The sequence below is a fragment of the Eublepharis macularius genome, chromosome 5 (assembly GCF_028583425.1).
Source record: "Eublepharis macularius isolate TG4126 chromosome 5, MPM_Emac_v1.0, whole genome shotgun sequence".
NCBI classification, from domain to species: Eukaryota; Metazoa; Chordata; class Lepidosauria; order Squamata; family Eublepharidae; genus Eublepharis; species Eublepharis macularius.
In genome coordinates, this window is record NC_072794.1 from 6630136 (window position 1) to 6642335 (window position 12200).

At 47.3% G+C, this 12200-nt stretch overlaps 2 protein-coding genes across 2 annotated transcripts; one reads left to right on the forward strand and one right to left on the reverse strand.

Moving 5' to 3' along the window:
• The first annotated feature begins 4056 nt into the window (after positions 1-4056).
• Positions 4057-7986, forward strand: RPS15 (ribosomal protein S15). The gene is made up of 4 exons (XM_054981969.1): positions 4057-4123; positions 5244-5329; positions 6304-6538; positions 7819-7986. Exons 1-4 carry the CDS (start codon positions 4121-4123, stop codon positions 7930-7932), a joined length of 438 nt encoding a protein of 145 aa, XP_054837944.1. The 5' UTR covers positions 4057-4120; the 3' UTR covers positions 7933-7986.
• A 2446-nt stretch (positions 7987-10432) lies between these two features.
• On the reverse strand, positions 10433-11098 carry LOC129329888 (gap junction beta-2 protein-like). Its single transcript, XM_054979617.1, has one exon. The coding sequence runs from the start codon at positions 11096-11098 to the stop codon at positions 10433-10435; it is 666 nt and encodes a 221-aa protein (XP_054835592.1).
• Between the last annotated feature and the right edge of the window lie 1102 nt (positions 11099-12200).

The window sequence follows — 12200 nt, forward strand, 5'->3', positions numbered from 1 at the left end:
ATATGCTGATGTATACTAGATGCTGATATACTAGATGTTAAGGTGTTAGAATGGAATTGCAGCTGGAAGGCTGCGTAACCAAGGAGACTTTCCCAGTATCCCAGTGATGGACTTCTTTGGGGCCCTAGACACTACCACACAGGATTTCCCCCTCTTGTTACAATACAGTTTCCCTCTTATCCCGCTGACCAGCATTCCTAACTGGAGATTAAGAAGAAAGGTTCAATGGGATATAATTTAGGCCTGGATATAAACCCAGCCAAGCCTGGATTGCTAACTGAGGTAACTTGATAGGAAAGAGATGGTTTGCTTTTAAAAATGTACCACTGCAAAGTTTATTAGAAAAAACACAGACAACCTGAGGTAATTAACATTCAACCAGGAGTCCTGGGATGTCTTAGGAAAACTGTACATGCTTTAGGAAAAAGTTTTCTCAGGCCGCTTAACAACATCTTCAACACAGCCCTCTGCTGGCCTACTTTAACACCTCAGTACATTCAGTTCCCGCAAGAAAGGGAACTTAACCTGCTGTCTCCTCAGATATTTAATTTGCACTCCTGTTAAGCCAACCCTTTTGTCTCACTCCTCAAAACTTCATGTCTTAATTCTCTGCTGGGGAAGCAGGTCCCCTGCTATGGTGGAAAGTCTCCCGATGCTGATTTGTTGCTGCTGCCTGGGGCAACAGCAGGAGGACTTGAGGGGGGCAGGGGGTGACATGGCAGTGATGCAGCAACAACACTTCTGGCCATATAACTTGAAGTGACATCACATCTTGGTGGGATGCTCTAGCAACTTCCAAAATTCTGTGGTAAACCCTTAGAGATTTGGGGATTCCTGGAGCATTTCAGTGATATGTGATGTCACTTCCAGAAATGGTGCCACGTGATACCATCCAATACCCAGCCCCCCCCCCCAAGAAACCCCTACTAAGGGCTGACAACCTTCCATTCTACCCTCAAAACCTAAATCATATATTCTAATTATTATTAGAATTCTGATTGGGCCAATTTACACAGAAGCAAGATTTTTATTCAAAGGTGGAGTTCCCCCCAGGCTTGCAGAAAAATCTGAAACCCAAGCACAGAACAGACGCTGTTGCCTATGGATGTGCAGCCACCGCCCCTGTGCTGGATCGCGGATCCCCCATTATTGGTTTGTGGTAGGTGGGCTGGTGCCATTTCAGACCTAATCCATTTGAGTTTTTCATTATCATGAGTTCTGGCCCATTGCACGAACACAGAAGGCAGGCATTGGCTGCGCATACCCACATGCACACTGTTCTTTTCAAGGAGGGTTGGGAAAACAAGGCTCCGGGGGCAGCTGTTTAGCATTTCTTATGATGTTTTGGGGAGCATAACAATCATCCACAGGATTCTTGAGCATAAAGACCCACCAGTGTGAAATGGTACATCTTTCCTTATTGATGGTATAACAGTGGGAACACCACCTGCTGACATCAGTCCAGCAGCATCTCATGGAAGGACCTGTGACAGATAGAGCGTAGAAATGTACCCTAGCAACAGCCAATCAGAGTAGCTCCCTGAATCAGCTGATAGGGGCTGTGTTGAGAACTGGGAAAGAGATAAGGCCTAACCAGGGGAGTTTTCGTCAGAACGAGCAGGGATCCAAGAGAACCGCAGGGACATCTGAGAATCACAAAGGGGGAGGGCGGCAGACATCCCACCGCTTTGCAGGAACTGACCTGCCTTCCCCCATCATCAGCTTGGCCTGCCTGCCCACCTGCCCCATTGGTGGCAGCTGTGGCTCCCTCCCCCAAGGCCGAGAGCAATGCTGGGGTTTTGATTTTACAGACCCCTGAAGCAGGTGCCTCTCTGAGCAAGGACACTACTCTGTGTATTCCTGAAATGGCAGCCTTGCAGGAGAGCTCTAGCTGGCACCAACATTTTGAAAAAAACCCTGTCTGCATTCATTCCATTTTCTTATGCTTACAGTGACTGACTATATAAAACCTTTCCACTGAAAATTACGTTTTTGCCATCCTTCCTCATTGTGGTTTGTTGTTTGTTTCCTTTCACAAAGGCTTCCTTTGCAGGTAACCCCTGTCCTCAGCCATCATTCCCTATGGGGGACATTTTCAGGAGGCTGGAGCAGCTGTTTTTTCAGCCACATGACCCCAGCAGTGCAGCAGAGCTAGTGCTGCCTGTCCACTAAAGAACTCCCAAGTTTCAAGCTAATTGATCTGATTGGGAGAAATGCCATTGCCTGGGAAATCAGCAGAGTCAAAGGAAAACACAAGTGCATGCTGCGTTGCTGGTAGGCACCCAAAATCATAGGGAAGGGAAACATGAATTGTTAGGGGGAGGGTGCTTCATGAATTCCCAAGCATCTTTGATTTGTGTTACTATTCCAGAAAAGCATGGTAATAACCCCAAACAGTGATTTCCACAAATATCTTCAGTTCTGGAATTTCATAACGCACACCCCTTTTGCTGAGCATTTCCCAATTGCAAGAATAAATAAGAGTAAACATTAGGTTCTATTTTGGAATTCTCTTAAAATTCTTGATTTAACGAAACCTGTGGTCATGTTATTTGGATGGCTCCTTCAGAAGCCAGCGCAAGAGGCTGTTGAAAAGTAAATAAATACAGGGCAGAACAAACGAAGAAATTTTTCCAGCCACCTATAAGGATGGAGAGGGTTTCTCAAGCCTCGGTTGTATGTGCGTTTCATTTGTGAAATGTTGGACGGCATGCGATTATGAATCTAGAATTGCCTGAAAGCTGAATGGCCCCTGAAGCTGTTATGGAAAATCCTAGTGGTCCTTCAGAAATCCAGAACACATCTCAAACCACTTTGCAAATTATTTTCTTCTCCTCAAAGGAGTGTGCTAATGCTCAATGGAAACTGTGTTACAAAGGTGAGGCTTTTTAAAAGCGCATCACTGCTAGTTCCTCCCAAAAAAGGAATATGCTTTAGAAAAACTCTTAAATGAATGAGCTAATGGAAGTATCTGGCAGAGATTGCTCCATTCGGCAGATATCTACTGGTGGTCCCTGGCCCTAGGGAGGTTCGCCTTGCCTCAACCAGGGCCAGGGCTCTCTCGGTCCTGGCTCCAAACCGATGGAACTCTCTGTCTATGGAAACCCAGGCCCACCTGGATTTCTCATCTTCCCACCAGGCCTGCAAGTTCCACTAGGCATATGGGGTCTGAGGCAGGTGGGTCACCAAACCCGCCTCCTGCCAAGAGAGGAAGTTGCCCCCCTACTGTTTTCATCTGGTAGCTGGCCACCCTGCCCTACAGATCTGTGCAATATCTGGTGGATGTGCAATATGGGCACGACTGTTTTATAGAGATCTTACATTCCGTGATCCACTCTGAGCCTGCTTGCAGGGAGAGTGGAATATGAACTGAATACAAAAAAAAAAACTGGAGTAACAACTTTGCAGTATTTATTAAAATAATGAAAAGAGTGCTGTGTATGGTTTTGCTTGTATGTAATCCCTTCGATGTAGACTTGAGTTTTGCTCTGGTGATTTCTTTTTCAGACTTTGCTTTCCCATTTGTAACATGTTCTCTCCCCTCAGGTTTTCTTACCGTTTTTAAAGTTTCTGTGATATTATAAAGGTGTCAAGTAACCTTAAATGACTGCTACAGTTCTCTTATTACTGTTAGTTACCTCCTGGGGAATTTTCTGTGGCTTTCTGCAAATCGCAAAGAGCTTTATGGAACATAAAATGGTGCACTACTCGACAAACCGATACGGGGGGGCGAAATTCATCCCCGCATGTTTGCTCCCAAGTACTCCTAGTCAAGCTTTCATTGGAGTGCAGCTTTAAGACGCACGAATTGCAAGGGTTTTTGAAATAAGCGCATTCCTAGAGCTGTAAGTCCAGCAGGGAGCAGTGTGCTTACTCGCAAGTAGAGGAGCGCCCGGGAGCAAAGATTTCCCTCACTGCTCTGCAGGTTGCGCTTGCGAGAGCCGCTTTCCTTTTCTATCCGCGATTCCTTCCCAGAGGCGGGGTGGGGGGCGCGGTTACGCGAGGAAGTGGGCACGCTGAAGCCGCTGGTGGGCGTGGCCTTTCGTCCTACGCAAAGGAGGGCGCAGTTCTCGCGACACCGGGCGAGATTGGTCCTTTTCCGGCGAGAACCGCGGTCAAGATGGTGGGTGGCTTTTCAGCGGCGTTTCCTTCGGGCGTCGCAATCGGGACCCATCCGACCGCCCAGGGCCGCAACGTGGGCTCGGAGCCCCGTTCTTGGGGAAGGGAGGGTTTGGGGGGTGGGTTCTGAAGGGGGCCGCGGAGCTGAGGAGGGGGATACCGTGGAGATGAGGGGGCGGAGAGAGCAGGCCTGGAATATGGTGGCGGGGCTGTCTATGACTTCGCCCGGCTATAATACAGTCGTGGGGCGAGTTGCCCTGTAGTTGACCAGGGGCTAAATTGAGCTTCCACGTTCCGGAGCAGTATATCTGGGCGGGGGGGGGGGGTGCATTTCGTGTTCTCTGATTTAACAGAGCGCTGCTTGTGCCTGAGGTCGGTCGTCTATGGGATTTCTGTCCGTTTCCTCCTCCCCTAAACCCAGGGATCGGGGGCCGGGGGAACGAGGGCTGCCAACTCAGGCTTAGGAGATGCCTGGGGATTTGGCAGTGGAGCCGGGGGGGCAGAGGGACCTCAGCAGGGCACAGTCTCATAGAGTCCTCCCTCATAAGCAGCCATTTTTTCCGGGGGAACTGACCTCTGTGATCTGGAAGTCAGTTGTAATTTTGGGAGATCTCCAGGCCCCACTTCGAGGTTGGCAACCCTAGCGGGGGCTGAATTAAAGAACAAATTATATATGTGTGTGTGTATGGGAGGGAGGCTAGACCTTTGCTGGGAATTTTTTTTTATTTAGACTATTCCATCCTAATAATAAAAAATAGAATGAATCCAAAGTCTGAACAGACCAGCCCTTCTGTCTTTGCCCCCAGTTTGTCGTGGGGGGGGGGAATGCTAGTCAAGATGATTTAATCTCCCTTTAACCTCTCATTCTTGCAAGTAGCTGGGCTGTGTGCACAGTTCTCTCTTGCCTGTTTTCCCCTTGCATCACCCTTGCAGTGTAGGTTAGCTTAAAAGTGGCTGTCCAGCAAACACCCCGGCCCCCCATGCTCTCGCCCACTGTACCCTAAAAACTCCTTCCTTGCCAAAATGGTGGTTTCCAGGCAGGTAGAGGGTCGGAGATGGAAGGCAGCAGCGTGTCCAGCCTTTCCCTTTATGGGCTTGTTTTTGCCTTTCCCCATTGTGGACAGGCGGAAGTAGAGCAGAAGAAGAAACGCACCTTCCGGAAGTTCACTTATCGGGGTGTGGACTTGGATCAGCTCCTTGACATGTCTTAGTAAGTTGGCTTTTCCATTTATTTGACTCTTACCCCATGGTTCTGTTGGGCTTAGAGCAGCTTTCTCGAAGGCATTTCTGGCTCCCAAGAGTTTACAACCAAAATGGCTTCTAATAATTGATAGTTATACTAATCTGGGAACCAGAACCCATCTCTGGTTGTGGGGTGTCCATTGTTGTGCTCTGGAAGTAAAGGGTTCTGGCTCTGTTTCACTTTTCCAGCGCTTGCTTTGAACATGAGGATGGGCAGCTGGCCTCGTGTGGTCAGAGCTGACGTGGAAATGCATGTCCCTCTGGGTGTACTGCTTTGTTTGTTACAACCAGGGCTTTTTTTCTGGGGAGAGACGGTGGAACTCAGGACCGCACAATGATGTCACTTTGGGTCAGCTGGAACAAGGGGGGAGTTTTTTTAAAGGTTAAACGCCCTTGGCATTGAGGGCAATCTCAACTCCCCTCTGTCTGGAGATCAGGGGGCGGGGCCACCGGCCATGTGACCATTTTCGAGAGGTTCCGGAACTCTGGTCCACCGCGTTCCAGCTGAAAAAAAACCCTGGTTACAACCTTTCCCAGGATGTGAATCTCTTGTTGGAATTCTTCAGGGTGGTCGATGGGAAGAATCTGGATGAACTGAAGAAGGGGTGGGAGACCATATTCCTTTCCAAACATTGTGTGTATGTGTGTGTGTTGTATGGGAAGCAGCTTGGACTGAAACACTGAATATGCCAGAGCCACCCCACTGAGTTTTATGGTGGAGTGGGGATTTGAATCTGTATCTTACTCTTGCAAAGCTGCTGAGTTATACAAGCAGAATTGAAGACTGGTATGGTCCTCTGCCCTAATTGTTTGTGGGGACCCTGAACTAGCAGGCAGCAGCTTATTCTGTAGGAATGGCCCTGCTGTGTGCCTGGGGTGTGTGTGTGTGTATTCCATGTAGACTCCCATAGCAAAGAGGGTTCCTTTTCTTGCTGTCTTCAGTGAGCAGTTGATGCAGCTCTACAGTGCTCGCCAGCGCCGGCGCCTGAATCGCGGCCTGCGGCGCAAGCAGCATTCCCTCTTGAAGCGCCTCCGCAAGGCCAAGAAAGAGGCACCCCCTATGGAGAAGCCTGAGGTAGTCAAGACCCACCTGCGCGACATGATCATTCTTCCTGAAATGGTGGGCAGCATGGTTGGTGTGTACAACGGGAAGACCTTCAACCAGGTGGAAATCAAGGTGAGAACAAAAAGGGGAAAACCCTTTCTTGGGCCACAAAAGTTTGGACTGGAGCTTGTGTCTGGAGTCTGGGAGGAGGGTTACAGGGAAGTAGCTGTTACCCCTGGTCATTCCAGGTTGCCCTTAATGAACTGAGGTCCTTGAATGCGGGGATACCCTGACAGCGGTGGAGAGGTTGGGTGTGTGCAAAATGGAATTCAGTTTGGATATTGCAGGTCTGCTGCTTCAGAATCCTGACCTTGACAGCTGTTACACAATCTGTGTTTCGTGTTTACGTATTCAGAAAGTTGGAGACCTCCTGAATCATAATGATCTTGACAAGTCTGTAAAGTTAAAGAAATTTAATACTACTTGTGAACTTACAGATCAAAATTGTTTTTGAAATGGGTCTGAGGCAGTTTCGGAGGCCACCAACCCGAATGACGCTTGACACGTCTGGTTTGCTTTTCCTTGGCATCTGCGTTGGTTCTTCTCTGTTGTGAGCTTTGATATTCTGTGTGTACGTCACTACGCAATTGCAGTTTCCTCAAGAAAGCCAATTGCCTTCTATTGAGGCAGACCAGATAAAGGTTGTAGGTTGCCCTGTTGGTCCATAGCAAAATCTCCCAAAGTCAGGCGGTGTTAAAATCAACAATAGCTCAAGTACAGCATGCAAACTTTGAAATCCCCCAGAACTTTTCACTGGGCTGGGTTTCCAGTATAGTCTGAAAATGGCATAGGGGATGATGTGTTGGATTATGCAGCTGTTGTCGCCATAGAAGATTCAGGATGCAACAAAACCTGCCTGTCAGGAAAGAGAAGTGCCAGAAGAAAAGGAAGTGACTGCACTCCCTTTGAGAATAGAATCACAAGCAGTTAACTGGATCATTTCCCAACGCTGAATGTAATATGCTGTTTTTTTCTAAAGCAGAGAGCAGAAGAAGTCTACAAAAAAGTTTGCAGATGAATTTGAGATGATGGCCTGGGTCAGATTTTGTTTTCTTGCATAAGTGTAATCTTGTTAGCTTATAACAGTTGGGCTGTGTGATTTTGCACATCTGGATCCTTTATTTCCATCCAAGGTCATATTTATAATTTATAGGGGTTCTGTATCATTAGTAGTGCATTTTGTAATAATTCTCCTTAAATGTTGTTGTTTTTAAGAACGGTGCATAAAGGCACATCTCTTCCCTTCCAAATTTCTTCTTAAAGCTTCATCTCTGAATTCGTCCACCTTCACTTGGTTTATCTTTCATGCATTTTCTCTCCCCCCCCCCCCGCCCCTTAATTTTCTCTTTCAGCCTGAAATGATAGGCCACTATTTGGGTGAATTTTCCATCACTTACAAGCCTGTGAAGCACGGCCGACCGGGGATCGGGGCCACCCACTCGTCTCGTTTCATTCCTCTGAAATAAAAAGGGCTTTGAAAGAGAATTCCTACGTGTAAATAAAGGTGTTTCTTAACAGTCTGAGTATGTTTCTTTTTGGAATAAGGATGTTGGTGGTGCTCAATTTTCTCTGTCTTCACAATGGCACGTTGTTGGTGTCTGGGGCTGCCAAGAGAAACTTACTGCATTTTAGGGTTTTGTAGTGGATCATGCCAGGCTTCTTGAATGGGATTTAAGTTTATGGAATGGGGCGCAGGTTACAGTATTTATAGCTTTAAAAAAGGGAACTGGAAGGTTAAGAAACACAAGAGCGTTTCCCATTGACTGAAGGAGTATCTCAGCCGTGTGACCAAAGCACCAGCCTCTGGGTTTGTGTCTGTTGCTTGCCCCCACCCATCACCCCAGATTGCCCTCTGAGGCAGGCTTTGGTCTGCCCCTTGGGGGACACCAAGCCTCCCTAGTTTGTATTGTCTGAAGAAGTGGGGTGGAGTAGAGAGCTGTCTTGTCTTGTGCGGTTCCTTCCTCTTGCTTTAAATGCTCTTTGGAAAGCGGGGAGCAGAGCATGAGGATTTGAGGAGGGATGGGCTGTTAACCAGTTTCCTTCTGTTGTTTTTTATGTCTTGTTACTTGCATGAGTAAAAGCCCCCTGCAAGGATATCTTGCTCCTCACCCTGCAAACTTTGGCTCCATTTTCCTCTCTCTGGCACTCATGCTTAGGTTCACAAATCCCCCTGCAAGGATCTCTCTGCTCCCTGTCCCCCGCAAATTTTGACTCCATTAGCCTCCCCGTAGCTCTCGTGCGCAGATTCACAGCAGCTTTTAATACCAGGAAAATGCTAATATTGGTGAGGTCTGTGGAGTGATTTTGCACACCTCCCCCCACACCTGACCCTGTCAAATAAGGGTGATAAAGGGGTTGCAATGCCAGATAACAGCCAGGGCACGGGCTTTGCTCCGTCATGCAAGATCCTTGGTTGTGCAGTGCTAGTCCAAGCGGTTCGGAGCCCTTCGAGGCCAGCAGTCTTTCATATTCAGGACTCCCTTGTAGATGTGCAGGAAAATATGAAGTTAACACCACCCACCCCAAGAAAACTCAACATGATGGGACAGAGCATGCTTCAGGAGGTAAATACAGCAAACGCTGCATTATACTATGTCGGAGGTAGGAAGAGGAAAGCAAGTTTCCTCCACAAATTCTGCTTAGATACTTAACCTGGTGTGGTGATGAACTTTTTATTTATTGGGTGAAGTGTTTAGTGTGGCATAAAGGGTTTTGTATGTAGAAAGTCAAACAGGCCATGTCTTGCGTTTTTGTAGGAGCGCAGTATGATACTGGCAGAAGGTTCGGTGTCTTAAATCTCTGCTCCTTATGGCAGGTTTCTAGACTGGGACTGATCGGACGCTGAAAATTCTGAAATCGAGCAGATGCAGAAGAAAGTACAAAGTAGGAGCAAGGAGGAACAAACTTGAAGAGGGCCCTCCCTGGTCTTTCAGCCATGCCTGCCAGAATAAATAAGCATGTGGGGTGCGGGGAGGGTTGTATTTTAAGGCAGATCTAGGAGGAGGCGCTAAGCCATGTGTGGCTGGGGGGCTGCTGCTGCCTCATGGGCTAGGCCTACTGCTGCAAAACAAGGGATGTGTGATGTGGTGCAGGTAGCAGAATTGCACTTCTCTTGGGGCAGAGCTTGGATTGCCTGGATGCAACCCTCTCCAAATGTTATAAGCACATCCCTGGGATTGCATTCTACATGCCAAATGAAGTTTCAGGCATTTACTTCCCTTGAGCATAAAAATTGAAGCATTTATTCAAAGCATAAATACTTGGGAATATTGAGAGCCAGTGTGGTTAGAATGCCGAAGTCGGATCTGTGAGACCCAGGTTTGAATTCCTGCTCTGCTGTAAAAGCTCAGTAGGTGAACTTGGCTCAGGCACACATCCTAACATACCTCAATGAGTTGCTTTGAGGATATAGGATGGAGGGGAGGGGAATTATGTAAGCTGCTTTGGGTCTCTGTTGGGGAGAAAGGCAAGGTATAAATGAAGTAAATAAATATTCAAAGCTAAGGTTTACAAATACTTGAATGTGGCAACTCCAATCCCTGAACTTCGCACATTCTAAAATATCTTTTCCTCAATAAAGAGGTTTATAACTTGAACGTACAAAAGGCAAGTATGAAAATCTAAATATTGAGATGCAATTTCTTACCCAAGAAGCCAAATTTGGAGGACTTTTTCCTTCCTGATGGTGGTTAGGGAAGCCTTTTAGCCTTAATGGCTGCATGGTTGAAATGCAAAGGAGGTAACTGGCCAATGGGACAACGTGGTTCTTCAGTTGTGCCTTCACATGAACAAGGCAATTTGCTTGGCAGAAGGAGTCCCCGCGTGCTCCCCCTTGCTGAGTGACCCCTAAGAAATGAACAGCCCAGTGTCAGCTGCTGGGGGGCGGGGGGAGACACACAATAGAAGGAGTAACCTACTTCTTTCATCCAGTTACGATACAAGAAGGGTGCTCTGGGATAAGGGGCGTCATGCACATTCTATTAAAAGGGGACGTCCCAGTTGCCTCTTAGCAGGGTGCAACGTAAGCTGGAAGATTTCAGTTATGGCAGGATAAAGCACCATTAGGCAAACCATAATGGAGCCCCAGGATATTCCGGCTACAAAGAGGTTGAAGGCATCTTTCCCCTGAGCCTTCTGAATGGTGCACTGGACAGTGTTGGGGCAAGAGGTCGAAGCAGGGCAACGCAAGCCCTGTGGGTAGCGGCCGTAGAGACTGTGGAACACGGCCAAGAAGATTCCCTCCAGGAAGATCCGAGCCAAGACCCCCAGGGCATGGAGTTGTAGCTGTCGGGTTCTGTTGAGGAGCCACCCCTTCTGCCAGGCACTCTTACCCTGGCTGTTGGGCAAACGCCACAGGAAGCAGCAGGCCAAGCCGTGTGCCGAGGTGAAAGCCGACTGCAGCAGAAAGAGGCTGAAGGGTGAGACTGGGAAAGCGGAGTCGAAGCAGGTCAGGCGACAGCTGGTAGTGGAATTGCAAAACAGGTCACCTAGCTCATCCCGCCAAAGGCTTTTGGTGCCCATGGCCAAGGCTGCTAGCCGGGCAGTCGTGAGAATGGACAACCCGGCCCGGCCCAGGCGGGGAGCCAGCATGCTGGTGCCACTGAGCAGCCTTGTTAGGGCTTCTGTCTCCATGGAGCCCTAGATAGAAAGGGAGATTTTGCACCCATTTTAAATCTCGCCAACCTGTCTTCAAGCTTTTCAAATTTCACAAATGAAATACAAGTGAATACAATACAAGTGAATACAAATGAAATACAATAATATTGCTATATTATATGTGTGCAAGTTTATTGCCCCTCCAAAAAACTCCCAAATCAACCTTTCTGGAAAAGATACTAAATAAAAACTAAAAATAACTTTTTGGATTTATCCATGAGAGTTTGTGGATGTTTTAATAAGAATTCTCTGTCCAAAATTAGTTAGGCTCCGAGATGGAACATGGATGGTCATTTATTTATTTACTTTTGTATGTACTTAATTTCACTTATACCCCACCTTTCTCTCCAACGGGGGTGGGGGGGGCCTGAAGCGGCTGACATGGTTCTCTCCTCTGTTTTATCCCTATGGTTGCCTGAGAATTGATGCCAATGTAGACGTCTTCTGCTTAAGCAATCATCTCTGTGCCAAAGTGCTCGCAAGCCAGGCTCAGCATGCTTGGGCAGGAACAAACCTTGCCAAATTCATTGGGCCTGTCAAGTTAGAGTGCTCCAGATAGCTACCTTAAATTCTGGATTCAACTTTCTTAAGAAGGGCTGCTCCGTTTTGGTAAGGATGGAGGTTTTTTCAAGCCTCTCTCTGCAATAGTATTGATAGAAACTGGATGGGCTGTATTTGACCACCTTGGTTAACTAAACAGTGGCAACTACATTCATAGTATTTTCTTCCAAGGACCTTGCATTCCAGAGAGAAAACACACATACTGTTTTAAAAAGTTCCAGCTGTACCTCTGTTGGCTAAATATGAGGTTGTGGCAACATAAAAAGATTGCAGAAATGTTGGGTTTTTTTGGTCACACAAAACAAAATATCTTTTAGCATTCTAAATAGCTGGGAACAAATTTCTGTTGCCCCTGTTAGGTGAAGGCAGTGAAGTGTGCAGCATGTTAAAAAATGACAGTTGGGGAAAAGGTTATTGATTTGAAACTATAGTTCCATTGGGCAAAAAATAAAGGTCCGTTTTGATTGGGGTGCGTGGAAAAAATGGGTAAGTGGAACAAGAAGAACTGGCTGAACGT